At 39.9% G+C, this 21,370-nt stretch overlaps 1 protein-coding gene across 6 annotated transcripts in view; it reads left to right on the top strand.

Moving 5' to 3' along the window:
• The first annotated feature begins 916 nt into the window (after positions 1–916).
• LOC147259086 (tumor protein p53-inducible protein 11-like) overlaps positions 917–21,370 on the top strand; it is a 32,585-nt gene continuing 12,131 nt past the window's right edge. Inside the window, exons 1-4 of one of the 6 annotated variants that reach the window (XM_086209296.1) lie at positions 985–1,072; positions 3,289–3,486; positions 5,711–5,779; positions 20,774–20,913. In XM_086209296.1, coding sequence (XP_086065422.1) covers positions 20,785–20,913 — 129 coding nt within the window. In that variant the 5' untranslated portion in view covers positions 985–1,072; positions 3,289–3,486; positions 5,711–5,779; positions 20,774–20,784. Of the gene's footprint in view, positions 1,073–3,288; positions 3,487–5,710; positions 5,780–20,773; positions 20,914–21,370 lie in introns of those variants that run through there. The other 5 variants (XM_086209299.1, XM_086209294.1, XM_086209298.1 and 2 more) reach the window with 5 other exon arrangements.

Raw genomic sequence — 21,370 nt, 5'->3', positions numbered from 1 at the left:
TTCTGGGTAGTGAAGTTCTGGCTAGCAGAGGAGTTGCAAGGTAGGCTATCAGCAGAGTTCATGGACAAGTGGGTGAAGTAATGCTTGCAGAATTGATATCATAAATTCTAATTATTCAAAAATTAAGTTAATGTTTTACATGGCACTGACAATATGTATGAGGCATAGTCTATCTGCTGGCTCTACTGAGGGCGGCCATTTCAGAGAGGCTCTTACCAGGGGGTATAAAGGAACAGAGGACCATCATAGTCATTTGTCAGAGCCCTCGTCCCCTTGACGTTTGGACAAATGAAATGTACCTTTGAGAATCACGTCATAGCTACTTTTTGAAATTAAAGTTTTTTGATATACACCTCAGCCATTGACCTTCATTACTTAATTTTTTAAAATGCTACTATTGGTTTTATCATGACAATGCGACACCAACAGCTGTATTTATGTTTACTGAAACATATTTCATGTATATAAAATGCTGTATATCTATCTTCATATATGCGCTACATAAACAAACCACATAACCTCCATGTAAGTTAAGAGTTGAGAAAATATAAATAAAAATAAAAATACACACCTCATCATCTTTGCCCTGCTTAGCAGAGGTAGAAAGTAATACACATATGACCTTTAACATGACCTTCAGAGGTCAATGGTGTTTGGATTGAATACGTACCCTAGAATACACAAAATATGACATGTACTTTTGACACTTGAGTAAATCAATATCAAATACCTCTCTACTTTTACATCAGTTTAATTTTGAATGGACACTATTACCGGAGTATCTCGGTATTTCTACTTTTACCTAAGTGAAGGAATTCCTCCACCACTGCTGCTCAGCAATGACCTCTTTTTCAGCTGTCCGCTACTTCATGTATTACGACAGATACAATCCACGGTGCGCCCTGTCTCTGGTCATTACGGTAACTCGTGCTCATGGATCGTTTGCTGCTCCGGGGTTTGTGAAAGCACGAAACGCTGCGATGAGTCGCCACACTGTTCAGCCACTGCGATAACGGCTACTTTCACCAAAGGAAACTCTGGACACTCTTCCGACTGCTTCTATAACTTACAGGTAACGTTTTAAGCTCTTCTGCTTTCCATCGCCCTTTTGTTTGCTCTTTCTCACGAACTAGGATGTACTTTGAGATGTTTTAAGCTAGTGTTTTGTCTGTTTATGTTCAGGGGTCTCTGACATTTACTGCTAGCGTCCTATGTGATTTTAAAGACATGCAGGCTTTTTATCAACGCGTTTTTTAAAATGAGGTTAAAGTTCTGTTGTTTTTTTTTTTTTAATTTTGCCTGAATTTATCTTTTAATTATGAAGGCGAGGTGAAGTTGTTCGTGTTTAAGCATGAGTAAGAAACCTTTATTTAAAATAAAGCATGACCACCGAGATAAGTACGTTTGCCTGGCGAAGATGCAGTGAGAAGTAGCTTTCTCGTGTGTGTGTGTGTGTTTGAGTGTGTGTGTGAGAGAGATTTAAAGCATATTACTTAGCGACTGTATCGACTGAGCTCTTACACCCCACCCAATTCACGTGAATTAACCACTAGAAGCCAAAGGTTAAGCAGTATTTAATTTCTTGGTGACCTAACAACAACAACGACATAAAAAAAAAACATTTTGAAGAATTTGTAGGGGAAAAGCCCATTATTAAACAATGCAAGTTAAAAACTAGAGAGGTCTAGACTATCCTGATGGGTTTGACCAACCTGAGAAGCTCATACAGTTTCACAATGAATGTTAATATGTAGAAATGTTGGCTAAATATTCAATACGGTGTTTTTATTGCTTAACAGGTGGATGTTGATTGACACGTGATTGTACAGAAATAGAGAGTTTGTGGCAGAGTAATGAGGGTGGGCAGCACTTGAAAATATGTCAGAAAATGCCATATCAGCTAAAAGGGCGATAGGAGGTGGAAGTGTATGTAACACAAATAAATACTTTCAGAGGTGTCTGATGCAAAGGTAACTAGGTGTGGTGAAATAGCAGCTGTTCCTTCGTAGGACACATAGATCATGGCATTTGAGAGTGTGTTTAACATCTACCTGTCAGGTAAGTTGTGGCGTGTTCAGACTTGCCCCAAGTGAAGTTTAGCAATGCTGCAGCGCCATCAGAATGAACCTTCCTGCTGTCTAGTCTAGAAGGGAGCCGGAGCCTCGATGAACTGAGGGATTGTTCTTGGGAAGACTGACGTGAGCTGCTATCTCCTGAATTTATTGACTGCTTAGGTGTGTTTTCCCTCAAATTGCAATACTGCTTAATGCATACTTGTGCACTGACATGCCCACATGTGTCATGCTACAAACATTACAACACACAACAAAAACCCAAGTAAGATGCTGGCTTGGGACAAACAGAGGCCAGTAACACTTGGGAAGCAGCATGAAAGATATTAGATTCCTAATGGCTCAAACTGAAGAGTCGTAATGTCACCAGAGGTGATAAATGAGGGATTTTACATTTCAGAGAGAAAGCTTGATAATTGCTTATTTGGTTTGTCTTTTTCATTAATCAAGCTGTATTCCCTCTGCTGCAGTGGCGCTGCTTTTCCTCCGTTTGCCTTGTGATCAGGTATCAGCATTTCACCGAGACTCTGTGGGTGGGCGGGGGATTCTAATTGGCCCCCAGGAAAAGGGAAGATGAAACGGGGCTTCTCCCTCTGCTCTTTTGTTCATGTGACAAAGTTTTCTGCCAGTGGAATATGAGTAAAAGTGCATTGAGCATTGAGGCAGTACAGTTTGTGTGCAGATGCATCCTGCAGCAATCGCTTAATGAGTATTCCTCATTAAACCACATCTCTGTCTTTACAACCAAAACTACATTAACCAGGCTATTGGATATTTTTCCACAGTTACCTAACTACCAGCACTTTTTGTAGACATTTGGCATTGGTAAATGGGTCAGATCTGGGCTGATGATGACCTTTTTAGACTGTTTTTTTCTCTCCCATGAATGCTTGTGACTGCAGGATATTGCCACCTCAGCCAACCTTCAAAAACTCAGTCAGCTTTATGTCTTACTAATGGCTCCTCTGCAGACCATCACCAGGCAGCTCACGTTTTGATTATTCTAATTTAGAGGTCGACAATTTGATCCTAAATAGAATATTATGTTATATTCATACTTAATTTTTTAAAAATTTTTTAGTTATGATTTAATTTTTTGTGACTTTGCTACTTCTAACATTTTTTTTTAAATAATTTTAATTGAAATAATCTGATTCCCCCTCCCCCCCCCATCACTCAAACAGTGTAAACTGTCTCTTGTTTGTCTCTTTGAAAGCTGGAGCAGGAGAAAGAGTAACACCTTTGACACAGAGATTCCGCCATGTCACCACAAAAGTGACTGAGAGAGGTGTGACATGTAAACTCAACAGCGCTGGTGTATTGAATGAGGTATTGCACCAGTCTAGCCGTCCCCTCTACTCAGTTGTTGATTCGGGCCTGCTGCTACCTCTGCTGCCGGTTCAAAGACAGAACGGTCTGTTCTTTCATTTCACTCCATTTCCGCGTACTTTTTTAAACTGATGACGAGACATAATATTGGTGTAATATTCCCATAAAGGCAGTGTAAAAGAGGTTGGTGAAAGGAGAGAGCTCACAAACATTTGACTCATGAAATAAAGCTGTAATTGCAGGTGGATCATAATCTCAACAACTGCTTTTTTTTTCCTTTTTCTTTTTAATTCTCACACTGAAGGTTCATCCCTAGATGCTCTTTTTTTTCCTGAACACATTGTTGGTACATTGAACAACAACAATGAGCAAAAATGAAGAAATTAATCTGATTTGCTGGGAAGCTATTAAGGTTGGCCATCAGCCCGATACCAATATAATTAAAAAATGACGTGGATCAACTGACACTGATACAGTTTAAAATGACCAGTACCTACTGATACTGTTGATGTACATATATTATCAGGCATCCATAGTTAAATTTGATATTATCCTCTTCCTTCCTTGTTTAAAGCTTCACAGTGTTTGTCATTTGATAGTGCTCCAACATTTTTAGTCCTAGCAATCATATTTTTTCTATGTAGTGTATTGAAGTTAGAAAGTACAGTATAGCATGGTGTAGCTTGTTATACAACTGTGCTTTTTAGCAGGCCAGTGACAATGATATGACCAGGGGCGTTTTCACTGAAGGGAGCTTTATTCAATGGTTGAAAACAGTGTTATATTTAGTACAAAGCGCAGCAAGTTTGAATGTGTCCCCCTGCACTCCACCAGACTGGATGGAGAGTGAAGCTAGTCTCAGGGGAACTGGGTTGCGAGGCTGAAATGGTCCTTGTAGAGTTGAGCAGTAGCGTGTGTAGATAGCTTGTGTGTGTGTGTGTGTGTGGTTTTTGTGAAGAGGCACTGAAGCAGGCAGCAACGCATAGTACTGCTCTGGGCAGTCCCACAGGTTCCTCACACACTCTTGGCATGCTGAATGCTTCGTAGCCAAAACAGATGGTGTTCCCTTTTTAGTTTAACCCCTCTGTGATTAACACTTCAGTTCACAACACAGTCCACCAATGACACAACATACAGTACTGTATTATAGTTCTAATGGTTATTTGTAGTTTAGATGTATAAATAGACATTTGCAGGGCATTGAAATGGTGAGGGTAGCAATTATGCGGCTCCTGTCCTGTAGGATCACACGCAAAAACGGTGACGATGAGGTGACTTTGCTCAAGTCTGGTACTTCTGGAATTGGAATATTTATTTCAAACTGCCTCTGTCGGTGGGGCTGCATGATTTGGAGAAAAATTTCTAATAATTTTAACTTGTATTGCAATTGTGATATTCGAGGGAAAATGATGATGGTTGGATTTTGTGGGGATCTGTATCTGTCTGTCAGGCAGGCCATCTCTGCAGTGCCATATTTAATTTAAAATGGTATTTTGACACATGAATTCTCCTGTGATTTAGAAAATGCCAGTAGGCCATATTGCTGTTTCATTTTAATGCAGATGAAAAGTGCAGTCCTTCTGGATATTGGTGGTGTCATTTGCCAATTAAAGACACATTGCCCTCATTTCTTTATACTTATTCTTAAAATAGTAACACATGCCTCCTCCAAATGGTGGCAATCTAGGTTTAATCTTTGTGCACTGACTTTTTATTCGTCTCCTGGGATGATGGTTTACCAGCCACATTTTTCTGCCAGTAAGGATCACATTCTTTATGGCGTCTTTTAATTTCCTTCTGTCAATTGAGGAAGTACCTTTGCTATAGGCTTAAAGAATGACCCTCAAGCAGATGTGCTTCTGTTTACTTACACTGGACAGGATTAGAGAGGCTCAGACCATATGTTGCTTTTTCAGACATTGTCACTTTTTCACGGCAGTTGTAGGATGCCCAAGTTGTGTATTCAGTCTTTGGAACATAGAAAAGAAATTCCTTTGTCGAATGACAGCAAATCACAGCAAATCATTTCTTTGTATTTATTTGGGAAGTCATTTCTCCTCAGGCAGTTCAGCTGTCTGCAAAAACTCAACAAAACATCATTTTAGCGTCATTATCCATTTTAACGCCTGAATTTAGGTGTTTAGTGATGTTTTGTACAACATGTAGTGTTATTGTTTTGCTTGCATGCTCTCTCATTTTTTCATTGCAAATACATGTTCTATATTCTCTATGGTATTACTGGTTTAGTCTGTATTTAAAACATGTCCCTGTGTTTTATTCCTGGCTTGACGCCGCGCAACATTTTACAGGCAGGAAGAGTGACAGCATCCTCACCTTCTTCAGTCCGGCTTAAGAGCAACTTCATAGATCTGAAATCGGTAGGTCACAATCCCACCTTTATGATTTAATATTGTTTAGTGACCAGTATGTCAAAAAGGTCAGTCAGTAGAAGACCTCTGCTTCAGAGGCTGGTTGTGCTTGTGGAGTTTGACTCCTCCTAACAGTGGAGTTTTGAGATTATTCTGGCAGGCTGTATGTGTGTGCATGGAACTTTTTCCACAGTTCACATCTCCACAGCAGTTCCACTACTACTACTATAAACTCTAGCTATGGCAAAATGATGACATAAATGGAAATACCTCAGCATCTTAATGGTAGTAATTGAGGCAGGGGATTATCTTCCCATCGAGGGATGGCTCTGAAATGATGCCATGAACCGAACTGCTGTGTGATGCTTTTCTTGCAGCCATGCTGCCTTTTTCATTTACCCACCGATTCTATGAATACATTAAAAGCCCCTTGCGCACAGTCTGAATTTTTGGAAGGCGGTGCTGTTTTGATTAATGTAAAAAACAAAACAATGCCTTGTGACCGTGTCTTCACTGTATAGCGACAAACATATCCATACATGAAAAGCATAATTTACTCTGAACCATCATGCCAGATTTTTTTTTCATACTCGACAATTTTGGCACAAACATTAATCAAATTTGATATCCTTTTGAAATTTAGTTGCCAAACAGGAAATCTGCAGTTGGCACTTGGTTGGTGTTCATTCTGCACTCTTGGTATTCGTTACATACACAATTATTCTGTTGACCTGGGCACTTCAAACAAACTTGAACAATGCTCCTGGTTAGAGTTCAGATGATCTAGTCCAGTTACATACTCAGTCCAAAACACATGATGTCATCCATAAGGATTGATAACTCTATTTCCAAACATACTTTTTAGGTTCATTTTTACAAGCGTGGTTGATATTTTTACATCACCCACCCTTATTCCAATTCAAGTTGTCTCCAATACTCAGTCACTCACACAAACATTACCAATTCGAGGTATTCATCATATTTTTACTGTATCTTAATTGAATCAGAGTAGATGTCTGTTCCTGGCCTTTCAAACATTCCATTCTGGACAATTTGAATTGTAACAGATTAAACTTCCTGAAGGCTGAAACACATTTAATGCAAATGTATGCAAATGCGTGCTAACAACTTAGGCCCAACTTTTTCAAAATGATTGAAACTCTTAGTGAAATGTAAGTCAGCTTTGGAGCAAATCAATCCTTGCACTGCACGCTACAAATATTACACAAGACAATAATACTCATCCAACAGTAGTGTGTTTGTGTGTCAGATTTGATAACTTTTTTGCTTGACACCTGATGCAACTCTTCCTGCTCTAGTGTGACACCTTTGACAATAATTTTGATGCTCACCTTCCTTTCTGTAGCACTTGAGCTCCAGCTGCAACACAAAGGTGCTACAAGGCTTTAGGCTGTTTTCCACTGCAGGAACTTGCAGACTTTAGAGCTGCACACATGTTTGTGTGTGTGTTGTGACTGTACAGCCATCTCTGTAGGACTTTTTTTGGGAGCTGTTTAGGGGGAGAAATAAGTACCTACCCAGGGTAAGGATGCTGCAGTGGCTCTGACACCATCCACAATGCGAACATACACAATTTTGCATTCTTTCTTGGTTAGAAGAGACGCTAATATTAATCACTTTGCAGGGTTTTTTTTTGTTTTTTTTCCCGGAGTGGCTGAACAAGTTACTTAGCAGCACAGACACAAGTCTCAGCCACTCTTCATGCGTAATTTGTTCCTGCGTCCTCTTCTTCTTGTTCCTGTAACCTCACTTGCTCTTAAACTGAAATACTTATAAGCAACTATTTGCCTTCTGCACCAGACATTTGATATTTGGTTTGCTTGTCTGTTGAATTTTATTTCCTAGTATGAATAGCAGCTCCAACATCCAGGATATTTGTTTTTGGAGACTTTATTTGCAGCAGCATGACAACTCCCCAAAAGAGAAGGCAAGACATATTGATAGCCCCTTTGTGGCTGGTTGTTCAGCTTTATTTGATATGCAGTAGAGATTTCTATGAGTGGAACAGCCATTTAACAGTCAATATCATATTGATCATCAGGCTCATTTAATTGTGGGACACCAAAATTGTGATTGAGAATAATAATTGATCAATTGTGCAGCCTCATCTCATTCTCATATTACTAGATCTCTCCTATAGGATGCACCCAGTAGAGATTGATGGATATTGATGGTGGTCTGAAAGCATGCGCACATAAGCGCACACACATTGGGAAGCTTTTTCAAGTGAAATGTGATCTGAACGATGACTTGTCTAACAAGGACAGCTGCATTGATGCGTGCATGAGACACCCCGCGAAGAGGATCACACTATAAAGTCTTATTAGCATTTTACATCTAGTGATATTTTGTTTACTTCTCTTGTTTTTTGGGATCATTAAAGTTTCATTCTCCTCTAAATAAATTAAAAACCTAAATTAACTGACGGGCTTCTATCAAGGGAATCATTTAAACTAAAAGGGCCAGGAGATGATTGTAACCTTTTTCCTGATTAAATAACTACCTCATCATGCTTGAGCATCAGCCATCATCCTGTGGAGGCATTGATTTGCCACTGGCTAAGGTTGAGTCCCTCATTTGTTTCTGTGTAAACTCAGCTAAGCCCTCATGGCCTTTGCGAGGTTCGGTAAAAACCTGATTAGCAAGCTGCGTGGGTGCATTCACATTTACAGAGATGTGGCATTGGCATATCTGAAGACTGGTTAACGATATAGAGCGGGTCAAAAATGTCAGCAATGAGTCTCACCAATCCAAAACCTTTCTTGGACATGCAGTTGTAAACATAATGGAAATATTCCTCAAAAGATTTCATTTACTGGCTGTTGTCCAGTCATGGGTGATCTAGGATTGCTCTTTCTGTTAACCCTAAACCCAAGACACAGACTGGGGATATTTGGAAGAGTTAAAGCTGCTGGTAAATAGAGTGATTAATCTGTTAGCGTTGGTCAAGTACAAAGCCAGCACCTTTGACTGTCGTATTCTTAATTTTATGCATATTGGAGGAAAGAATCTGTGTTTACGATTCCTCGTATGCTGTTGGCTTTGTGTCTTCTCCTGGATGAAGGCGTAATATTTCCAGGAAGAAATTTTTCACATGAAATAAATTGATTTCTTTTGTCTGTCACCCAGGGTTCGGACTAGAGTTGCACCAATTGCATTTTTCTTGGCCAATTCCAATTTCCAATTTTCGTGCTCTCCGAGTGGAAACCTCTGTGTCCAACGTGCAGCAGCCAATGAACACTAGGAGAGGCTGCAGGCTAGTTCTTGGCTCTGAGCTCTGCTTACTAGCCTGAGCTGCTTTCCCTTTGTTAGCTTTCTCAGACTGGACAGTCTCAACAGGATGAAACAGATTTAAGAGTCTGATTTCTTGTTTGTTGTGGCTCTGTGCAAATGATGCGCCATCTATCAAAAGGGACTCGCTGCTATACCTGACGAAGTGGCATGCCGTGGCATATCACCAGCCAGTCATTCTGAAACTGACCGATCTTGTCCCTGGCCGAGCAATTGATGCATCCCTAGTTGCGTCAGTGTGAATTTTCAATGCGGTTTTATATAAAGCCAGAGGCCGGTTAGGACTAGTGTGCTGGATTTTGTCAGTGGGTGTCGCAGCAAGCTCCTGTTCCGACGTGCATCACATCAACCACGGAGATTTTTACCATAAAAATTGCGCTGGCATTATGACATATGTTGCTTGGCAGGTCTTGATATCAGACTTTCTGTGTACATGTATGCTGTGCCTAGACTTACACATACTGTAACTCCCACTCTCCAGGCTGGAATCAGGAGCATGGGGATTATATGAATGCTCCTGTGCCTGGATTGACGTGTTTGAGAGTATGAGCTCTCTCACACATGATCAGGAGGAGAGGAGGTGATCTGACAGATGACGAAGATGCCAACAGTCACTCAGCTACGTGTTACTTCATAGAAATAAATTACAGGTTGGATACTTTAAGGATCTTTTCTTCCTTTTCACAAGCAGATTATTCCACATGACGAAATCCTCACTGATGCAGATTGAGCCCTGAAATTAGTATAGTATGTCATCCAGCAGGGGTGCCTAGCAACCAGGTAGTGTTTCAGTAAGCAAGACCAGCTGAGGAAGGTGGGTCAAATCAAAGGCTTGAAATAGGCACAGTGCAGTAAATAAGGGATGAATCCTCTGTAAAATTGACATTTTTCCACTTATTGTTAAACATACACACAGGGATTTGAACCAGTGGACCTGTACACTGGAGAGCATAACAAGAGTTGCTTTCCTGGGTGCTGCATATAAATGTACTAACCCCGGTAGTTTGACCTCAACAATATGTGAAAGAAGGTCTTTCAAGATCATAGGCTGGAGGCCCCTGGAGGTGGGCAGTCAGAAAACTGTTTCAGATGCTCTTTTACACATTCATGGACAAGAAGTTAATGTAAAGGTTGTGGCCCTGTGGGTTTCTACAGGAACGTAGGTCTGCTTTCATAATTTTGAGACAATTGTGTTCCCTTTTTATTAATTCAGTGCAGCATTCTAGAAGTTCAGTGAGGGAGAAGTATGAAAACAAAAAAAAAATGGCATTTATACATTTAAAATAGTGTAAGTTGGAGAACAGGATTGGAATCTTCCAATAATGACTGGTTATAAAAGCAGCAATTGGATCCTGTTATATTATTTCTCCTGGAAATTCGCAATGATTTTATAATGCGTGCAACAATTGAAAGGGCCTTATTTTTCTCCTCAGTGTTGAAATGTATCCATAAGTAGTATCAAGATTCACATCTTGATCTTTGGCAAGCTTATAATATGTAAGACATAGAGCTACTAACATTGGCAGTTTGAATATTCCATCTTGAAAACACATAGGTTCGCATATATTCAATATCCCTTTGCCACAATGTGCTTATTTAAAAAGATCCACATATGCATACTGTGCAGGGATTATATTTACGTCTGTTGATGGATGGAGTTGTAAGAATTAGCATGTAGTTAGTAGCGTATGGGTGAAATAATACACCCTTAATTAGCCCTTCCACATGGAGTTTTTCCCCTGATTAATGCCATCAATAATAGACTGTTTCACTTCATTCTAATCTGAGATCTGAAAAGTGGAGGCATGTAACCAGAGAACAGTCGCTGAGCTTTTATTTACTTTCGCTTAGGGAAAGAGAGATGGGGGTTTGGTGTCAATATAACTATTCATGGAACATGTTTTTTTTTTCTTTCTATTTTTGCTGAGAATCGCATGTGTGGTAAATATGGCCCAGCTCCATAGCCATAATAATTTTTATTAAACTCCCAAGCAAAGGGATTTTCACAGCACACAGTTGGACACTGTTATGTATATTTAAAGGCCATGCAAGTAATAATTTAGATTCTTACCACCATGAGCTTGGAAAGCCCACCATTGTAGCAGTTCAGCATGAAATTTGATTCTCCTTAATCTACAAAGTGCAGTCATACAGACCCTTTTATTGCTAGAGCTGTATGTAGTGAATGCTCTGTGGTTACCTGTGAAAAGCTTCAAACAGCCCCTTTTAATATGCCAGCAGTCTTGTGGGGAAAATAATTGGTGTTGAGTTTTATCCGCTAATAACCAGTTGTTGTGCGTCAGTAAAGTCTGCCTCATTAGAAGAAGTAATTATCTTTGGTTAACACAGTTACCCTTGACAACAAGCATTTGACATCAGGTATTTCTAGATACCCGTGACTCAACTGCACCACCAGGGCCTTCTTTTTCTCTTATTTTACACAGTGAGGTTTGGTTATATTGTTATTGCTTTCTATAGCCTTTAGGTCTTCGGGGAAAGCTTTTCTGTCTTGGTGGATGCTGCTTTACCAAAATGAAAGTGAATATCTTCTGATTTCCAAAATTTACATATCTGAAAATTATTATGACACCACAACAGTTTGGCACTGCTGAGATGAGCAAATAGGCAGTAATAGTTGAAGTCAGTGTGTGACAGTTAAAACAACAATCATATCGAGGTATGTTTGTCACAGAAGTGGTTTACAGTACAACCAAGAGTGAACAGCGAGGCTCGGTGTCAGCGCTGTCGATGTGAGATCTGTACCTTCGTCTTGTGTTCTTTTCTCTGTGTGTGTGCTGGATCCCTGCTGAGCTCCTCAGAGGAGATTGTTCAACTCCCAGCTGTGTGTCTGCACAAAGTGTCAGCTCGGCTTTACATCATCATATTTTTGCTGGTTCTGCGTTGGCTTCTCAGTGAGCCTGCTATGTCAAGATGGCTCCAGAGATGGAAACGACGAACAATCACTGGTAGTACTTGATGACTCAATTTCTCGAGCACCCAGCTTCCAATGCTGAACCCCACTTGGGCACCATGTAACAGATGATGAAAAATAAACCACATTTCTTTGTTAACGTGCAGTTGAATTATGCATTGTCTTCATGTATCATAGATCAGGGATACAAAGCATTTTTAATTCTTCGTATGATAACTTCTTCTGTTGTAATTTAATACTTAGTTTTGTTAACATTATTCTATGAATGACACAAACAGTGATTCCTATTAAACCTGCAGACTGAGTCTGTTAGTTGGAGTTAGAGGAGAAAATTGTTGCTTTTCAGTTGCCAAACTTACAACTTTCTTTAAGTCCATTTACAATGTTTCTATTGTATCAACACATATACCACGTAGACATATTTTACACTATATTTGTTGGTTAATATAATAGAGCTCAAACCAGCATTGCAAATATTGTTTACACCCCCCCCCCTTTTTTTTTTTATTTAGCTCTAGGAACAGAGATGTTCCAATTCCATTTTTCCCTCCCAGGTACATAAGGTGCAGAGGACAGATAAAAAAGCTGTTGAACCTTTATCTACCTTGACAGTAACCACTCCAAACTAGAGCCTTGATACTGTTCATGATGCAGTTTTATGTGGCAGATCATCCAATGTATAAGATTGCCCTGTCACTGACATTTCACTGGCTCTGTTTGATTACTGTCACATCCTGGAAATTTATTCTGTATCACCTTTATAACACTATGTGCTCATGAAAGTACAGGAAAACCTCCTGTTTAGGCTTAATGCTGGTTGAAAGGCTTATTATTTTTAGATGTCAATTTCCCTTTTTATTCTAAAGCATCAAAAAATGCATGAGAAACAAAGTGCTTAACTCAGAGATCAAAGCCCTGAGATCAACAGGTACTGCACTAGTTAGCTAATAAATTTGGAGAAAAAAAACTGCCAGGTGTTGTGTAATGTCAGCAGCATCAGACACAATGGACAGACAAGTGGACCGTTTCACGAGGTGATCACAACTGCACAACAATCAAAACAATGCAAGAAAATCCCACAATGCATTTCCTTGTGTTCAGAAATCAGTAAAATTCTACTTCTGACTGTGAATGTTAACTCTGGATTTTGATGTCCTTCTGAAGCCAATTTCATGAGGCATAAATGAGGACTTGGACTCATTAATAATCTATAAATCAGACATTCAGACAATTCAGATTTACATAGACAGAGCTGAATGACAATCACCCAAAAGCTGTAAAGACGATTAAAAAAAGCAGTATTTCTTATTCGAACACACTCGGTAGTAACATCTATTTACAACAATGACAATGACTGTGGTAATGTTCCAACTCCCCAAAGATCTTCACCAACCACTCTGAGAACCCTCTTACATAATCACATTGCAGTAAGTCAGCCAGCAGCAGGGCAGATTCCCTTGCTGTTGTCTGATCTAATCGCTGAATATTAGATGGGAAAACTCTGAACCCCAAGAATCATTTGGAGTAGTTCATTACGTTATGACCGTCCCTAGATAATACCAGTATTAATCACTTCAACTGGGCACAATTTACCATTGATGGTTAACTGAGTCACAGGCATCCTGGAGATGCATGGTGGCCTGTTCTGACTCAACATAGGAATTCACTGCCTTTTCCATTGCCCTTTTGTTTATCACCAGCTGTCATAAACATTCTGTATGCCTCTCTTTTCTCTCTACCCTTTGCCAGTAAAGAACCACATTTGTAATTTCCACTAAATAGATGATAGAGACTGACCTCTATCAGCTGGCCAGAAAACCAGTTGACAATTGCCTGTCACAAATTTCTGCATGAACGTGGACAAATTTCAGATCAGTAATCTACATAGAAAAGATTATCTTATTGTACACTTGTTGGTTTAAGTATAAATTACAACATTATCATGTGCTGAAAGCCATCCAATGATGGCATGTAATGCTGTTGAAATGTATCTATTAATGAAGTAAAAATACAAAATACAAGTCAATACACAATACAAGTCCTTAACATATGTGAGCTGAAAATCTGAGTTTTTTTTCTACTTGTGTAAGACAGCTCTCTAAAGTGCAGTGTACAGATCTGTTACAGTGGCTACCCTCGACTTCACAGTTGACTGAACGTGTCACAATGTATGATTGTACAGTGGAAAGGAATAGACATCACTTAAGACTCTTCATGGTCGTCGTTCAATAGATTTGTAAACTCTGCGTCATTCTCCTGTGTTTGTGTCTGACAGACATTCTGTAATAAACATCTTTATGTGGAAGAGAGAGGTTTCACAGTGACAGTTCGTGCCAATCTCTTTCGCCCTCTAGATCACAATAAAATCAACCTTCACTTTGTCACAGGACATCAATTTTACGTTAACCGCATGCATTTTTTGATCGGTGGGGGGGGGGGGGGAGTCACATTCATTAACTCCATGGGAATCAATTTAGTAAGTAGCATCCCAAACATTACGCAAAACTTATTGAGTCAAATTGGTGTGACAAATGGGAGGACTTGATGCTGATTCACAAGGTGTAGCTTATTCCCTCTACTGATGTGTGTCATTGGTCATTGTGAACCCCAGCTGGGACAGCACGGTGGTGCAGTGGTCAGCACTGTCACCTCACAGCAAGAAGGTTCTGGGCTCAAGCCCCGGCTCAGGTATCTTTCTGTGTGGAGTCTGCATGTTCTCCCTGTTCCTGTGTGGGTTCTCTCTGGTACTCCGGCTTCTTCCCACAGTCCAAAGACATCAAGAGAGGAGGAGGCTGATTGATACTCTAAATTGACCGTAGGTGTGAATGGTTGTCTGTTTATATGTGTTGGACCTGCAATGGACTGGCGACCCACTGGTGAACTGGTGAACCCCGCCTCACTCCCGAAGGCTGCTGGGATAGGCTCCAGCCCCCCTGCGACCCTTTACAGGATAAGTGGAAGAAAATGGATGGATGGAACCCCAGCTGTTATGTGTAACAATGTTAATTCCATGTTTAACCTTTAACTTGAGTAGGCCTCTCTACATTTTTGTGTTGCGCAAATGAAGACCGTGTGCTGGAGTTCTTTTTTTTCTTTGGTAAAATCAAAATGAAAGAACACTTAACCACTTTTTTGTCAATACACAGAAAAGCCAATTTGTGTTTTGTGGTGTGAAATATAAAAGATGATAAAAGAAATTTGGGACTGTCCGTTAAATCTTTACATTCATTTATGATAATCACTGCTTGTCATCTTTAAAGTACTGATACTTAACAGACTCTTGTGAACAGAGACTGGTTTGGGCAGAACAGGACTGCAGTTTGTTCTTCTGCTTAGTTGAGGCTGGCTGAGTGTAGCACTGCATGCTGCAGGGTGGGTATGTGGTTGTATCAAGGGGCAGCAGGAGATGAACGGCTCATTTGTATATGTTAAACTGCAACTTTCAACATGAATCCAATTTTTAATTAAAGGGCTCGGGACTACTCGGACTTAACCCAGCAGGCGGGTGGTCTGTAACATGCAATAGATGCACACTCTTCTAGATGGAGCACTTTATGGGGGATTCTGATACAGCAGATAGAAAACTTCAATACACACCTGTAAAGTGCAGTTTAACTGACTACTAATATGCCTACGATATGAATCTTCATGAAGGATTTTCATATATTCTTTTAATTGCTTTGTGAAAAGTAAAATATAGGAGAAAAATAAGAAAGCATTGTACCCTGCCTCCCGCCTGAAGGCTGCTACGATAGGCTCCAGCCACCCTGTGACCCTTAACAGGATAAGCAATAGAAAGTGGATGGATGAATGGATAGATGGATAATCCCTGAGGCCCAAAGGTGCCATGCTTATCTGTCATCAAAAGTCTGTTGGTTAGGGGTGTAAAGATTCACAGGTGAATCAATGTTGGCCTGAGTTGATGTGTAAGATACAGCTACATTGATTCAGACAGCCCGTATCAGTAAAAAAACAAACAGACCTGGACATCAAATGAAGATAAATTCATTTAGCGTAGTGATGGATCTCAATATGAAGGTTCTTATGTTTCCTTTTTGGCATCAACTAACTGCTGTTGTTACTTTGTCCTGGTTTCTTTCCTCCTCCTCCTCTGCTCGCCCTCTCTGTGCCACCTGCTGCTGCTCACTCAAATCAAAACAAGCCTGCCCTCTCTCACTCCTGCTCTCCGCTCCCTCAATGTTGGAGCAAGCAAAAATTTGACATCACACTACTACTCTCATAAAGCACAAGTCTGCACAAAGTTCAGGTTTTATGAGATTGATGGTGTTGTGATGAACAGCAGTAAAATAAAGTGTCGCTAATCTCCTGACCCATATCGAGAGACTCCATCATTTACGTCTTTCTCTGCACTGTCAGATTCCATCTCCAAGGCACAACACTTCTAATAAAACAGAGCATCCCACCATCTAAGTGACAAAAAGTTAGGTTCGTCTTTTGAGAATCTTGCAATATGACTAATTTCCCTTTTGAATTTCTGAAAAATTGTGGGCCAGTATATTGACAATGAAAAATTTGGCCTACTGGTGTGGTGATCATGAAAATTGCACTCACAGTGTAGCAGCTGCTGACAGTCTGAGCCCACATCGCTCTCCTTATAAAGTTGTTCTCATTCCCAGATTCACCTCTTGCTCCCCAGAGATCAGATCTTCCTGTTATCAATTTCAATTTTTGATGCTCAAAAGCTCCAGTATTCCCCACTGCAATGAAATGTAAAAACAATTATGCATGCTATCCATGAGAAGCCATGCAAAAGTCAATTCATTGTTTGAAGTGGGCAAAAAAAAAGACAGATATTTCATTGAGGAACAAACTACTCAGCGATGTCTCCAGAGTCTGTTAAGTGAGGTGTTGTTTTGTGTGTTACCTTCTCTTGGCAGTATATGGTGCTGGTTGTTAGCCCAAACATGATGGTGAGAGGATTCAGAGGCTATTGGGCAACTGTGCCTGATGCTATTTATGGAAAAGAGGGGGAGATGAGGATGGTTTAGAGTCTGCTTTCTTATTTTCAGTAACACACTTATTCACAGTTTCTCCTCCACACCCACACACTGCTTTGTTCGCATGATAGAAATTTCTGTTCTTCAGAGCGTTTCTCCAGGCACCAAAAAGGAGTTCACATGTTTCACTCTCATGTTTAGTAACTTCATTTCAGCAGCACATGTTCTGTCACAAAATTCACTGAAGGTACAGAAAGTGTTGTTCCCAACCATAGACTTTATAGGAGACATGAACATACAGTCAGAAAAGTGAGGACAATGCATTCCGTGAACCTGCATTTCTTCTAATGGCCAGCAGGGAGAGAACCACACTGATTGCTATATAGTATATACAGTTGGTTTAAGTATTCAGGGTGTATAGCCTGGTTTACACAGCGTGATAAAGTTTGGAATGTGTAGACAGCTGGAATGGTAGAATAGCTCAGTGTATACACTGCCACCATGTTTAAATAAGGGAATTTGATGCAGATTTTGCTTGTATGGAAATAGCATCATGTGTTCTTAGTAGATCATTTTTACAATAAAGTTTTTACACTTTGGGTGGTTTTTGTCTAAAAAAGAAAAATTAAGGGCTTAATACGGGTAATGGAAACACCTAATTCCAGCAAACTCTGACATTGAAAAACGAACTCCAAAAACTGGATGAAAAGCTTTTAACCGGCTGTTTCCACCTCTGTTGTCTGATACTCGCTGGCCCCACAGAACATAGTTTACACCTGTAGATGACTGTCGACCAAAACTGTGGAGGGTCTTCTTCTTCTAGGTTGCCTGTTGCAGCCATCATAACATTGCTTATACTGCCATTTTCTGATGGAAATATGCACTTTGTAGCCTGGTTCATTTTATGTCAAACCACTCGATGAAAATGGCATGCCCATGTACTCTTTTGCAGCATTCCTAACATTTGCTTGACATTTTATGGAAACACAGCTACTGTTATGCAATACAAATTGCTATAACTTGCATACTCCTGTCCTGTTTCACTCACATTACATTCTTGGATGGAAAATCCTGTTCGGTCTTTTTTTTTTAAAATTTTTTTTAGTTTGTTTATCTGCATTGGAGAGGTTCATTTTTACCACATCATATACAGTATATAGTTCACAGACCTTAAGAGTCCCATAAAGTCTTGAGTTAGATTTTCAGAATTTGACATCAAATGTCTTAAGAATCTCTCAGATATAGCAGGTCTTAAATTGTGGATCGTGCAATCACTCATGATGGAGCAGGTCCACAATCTGTGCTTGCCAGTCATGGCTGACAGGCAAAAAATGTCAAAAACTATCTCTTCTAATTTGGACATGTATTGACATTATATTTATATCAATATAAGATTGTTCTTTTGTTTTGTTTTATTCTGCTTAGAATTTTGAATCCCCCCCCCCCCCTTGTCCTTGATATATTTTCACTTCTAGGTAAATGTCTATATGGAAATATTGTATTTTAAATGTTCTTATTCAGGATTGAGTCACAAGTAATTGAAGAATCCCTTTAAATTGGTGTGATTTAATGTGAGGAACCAGTCCTGTACTCTATAATGGAGTGTTATTTTGAGCAGCTTAGTGGTACAGGTTCTAGGAACACTGGGTCTTTTGCCAGAGAAAATACACCTCACTATGTTTTTGTACTGAACAGTCTTGTAACATCTCCTCTTTTGCACATTAGTTTGCTTCATCTTGCTAAGACCTTGATATATCTCGTGTGTGACTTGTTGAATGGATCTTGGGCATTGATCTCAATTATCAAGGACAGGATGAACAGAGACATACTGAACTGTATGACTAGAAAACTGTTTCCCACCCCGTAATAGTTGTTTTCATCTATACTTTCAACCTCTCCGACATCATCGCAGTCATCTGTGGATTAGTTCTTTGGTAAATATGTACAGTATATTGCTATGTGATTGAATGAGACTGGAATACTTTACAGTTTAACATTAGTTTGAAGAACTGAATAAAAGAGCCTCTCAACCACCTCAAATGTACACTTTTAACTTAGATTGTGCTCATCCCTTGTCAAGGTGTCTGTGTGGACACAAAGCCACCCATGAGGAAAGCTTGACTCCAGTTGGCTGAATACGGATCAAAGGCCCTCGACTAGTCTTCACCTACGATACTGGAAGAAATGAGAGTGTTACTGGTGACTCTCTGCAGAGACTTTATCATCAAAGCTGCTTGCAATCATGAAAGGTGTTTTCAATCATGAAGAAGTGAAGTGTTTTCAATCATGAAGCTCATTGGCAGTTGCTAGGCAACTGCATCAGTGTTTCATTGGCAAGTCATGGAGTGTTGGGGCGATTCAAAGGGAGGCCAATGCAAGTACATTTAATCGTGGAAAAATGTATGGTTCACCAAAGCATCACTGTCTATTTGATTTGGTCTGCATTCTGTTCTCTTGGTTGTGAGAAAAACAATGTTTGTTTATTTTCCATTCTTAATACTTACCTTGTGCCTCTTAACTTATCACACATTCCCCAACTGGTAGGAAACAAGGCATTTAAAGTTGTTTTCCATTAGCGCTGGTTTTCTTTTACTTTTGCTAGTGATAAAGCTCTCTTGTGCAGTGTTGTGTTGCTGGTGTCCTTGGGAGAGGTTCAATAATTGCTCTTGCTTTACTCCTCATGAGATTTGCTCAATGGAGTAGTCATCAATTTTTTTACAGGCCATCTCATGGCCAGCTCTGTGTGCAAGCATGTTTGTGCATGACCTCATGCCTACATTTGCACTATGGTGGTGGTAGATTATTAAGTCAATGATGATCTCTCGTGATTTGACAATTGCTTGTCCCCATTGAATCTATAGGCCCTATTCATTAGCACTGATCAATAGGACTGCTGCAGTGTATCCTGCTGTTACAGTCAACAGCCAAGCAACAGAGGCAGAAAAGTACTAATAAACTGCATGCAATTGCCATTGACAGACATTGCTAATTGTAAACATTGTGAAAATTATTATTGGAATGTATGGCTCAGAAATCTTCTCAGTAGGAGTGTTTTGCAAGTATTAACTCTCCAAAAGAATGTAGCCTTATGTTCATTTTCAGAGAGAACTTTTTATTTTGGATGTTTCCTATTACAAGTATATACACTTTAATGTTAAACACTTTTTTTTGTATACCGTCCATTGCTGCAGTTCCTCTTTTTGACCCTCTGTCTGAACTGCTCTACTTATAGCTCCCATTTCCTTAAGCTCCCCCTTCCAAAAGCCCAGTCTTCTTGATTGGTCACCTCATATCAGCCAGAGCAATCACAGTCTACAACTCACAGTCCAATCAGCTGCACTTCTACCATCAACGTCACTACAGTAACCTTACAATATTAAGACATCAAAACCAATCTCTTTTCCTAAATCACATAGTCAGTGGAACTTGGATTAATACAGACATTCAGACCCTTCCTCTCCAGGAGAAGTCTGAGGTTTAATTTCCCATGTTTGCGTCAAGCTTTGTCACAATCAGAGGACTTAGAGGACATCTGGTCCATGCTTCCAGTGTGACATATTTGCTTGGACTGTGTTGTGTCATTGTGCTTTAAAAGTCAAGTGTTAGAGGGATTATTAGTATCTTGCTAGGTACCTCTCACTGTTTCCTTTCTTAAGAGAGTGGGTAACGGCAGGAAATAACAGCCAGTTTCTTGCATAATCCTCCTATTCTGTTCATTCATTTACCACCCCCCACCCCCGCAACTACACACACTGCTTACCTTTCCTGTCTCATGAACCTCATTTTCCACTTCTTTATTAGGTGTGTGCGCCATGGCTTCTAAACCTCACCCTCCTCTGATGAAGAAGCACAGTCAGACAGACTTAATAAGCCGTCTGAAGAGCCGGAAGATCCTTGGGGTCGGTGGAGAGGATGATGATGGTGAAGTGCATCGCTCAAAGGTCAGATTACTTCACATGAACACATTCTAGTCATTTTGAAGTAATATGGGAAGCAATGCTGAGCACAAAGGTAAATACGAATAAGTACGAGCGCACACACACACGCACACACACAATGGACAACTTCAAAATGTTAGAAATGTAAGTAAGCGTGAAATATTTATATCTTTTGTTAGATGATATTGCTGCAATGCATAAGAAAACTAGAAAGCATGGAGAGAATGTATACCTCTGCCAAGGGAAACTGTCAACCCCAGGCACTTTTTTGCTCGGGACCTAATTAAAGCTGCAAGCATGATCAGTGGGCCCTTTCACCCCTACATGCGTCAGAGCGTGTGGTTGTTCACACTGTAATGCTCAACAAATACTAATTCTTATTTTTGTCCATGCTATGCAGAGTAGGAAAGTGATGAAACTTAATAATGTTTGGTCTTGGTGTGAGGGAGCAGATTAATGT

The sequence above is a fragment of the Aulostomus chinensis genome, chromosome 7, assembly GCF_037954235.1.
Source record: "Aulostomus chinensis isolate RoL2024-O1b breed Wild chromosome 7, RoL_Achi_v1.0, whole genome shotgun sequence".
Lineage (NCBI taxonomy): Eukaryota > Metazoa > Chordata > Actinopteri > Syngnathiformes > Aulostomidae > Aulostomus > Aulostomus chinensis.
The sequence above is the reverse complement of the archived record's forward strand: the minus strand, read 5'-3'. Positions and strand labels throughout refer to the sequence as shown.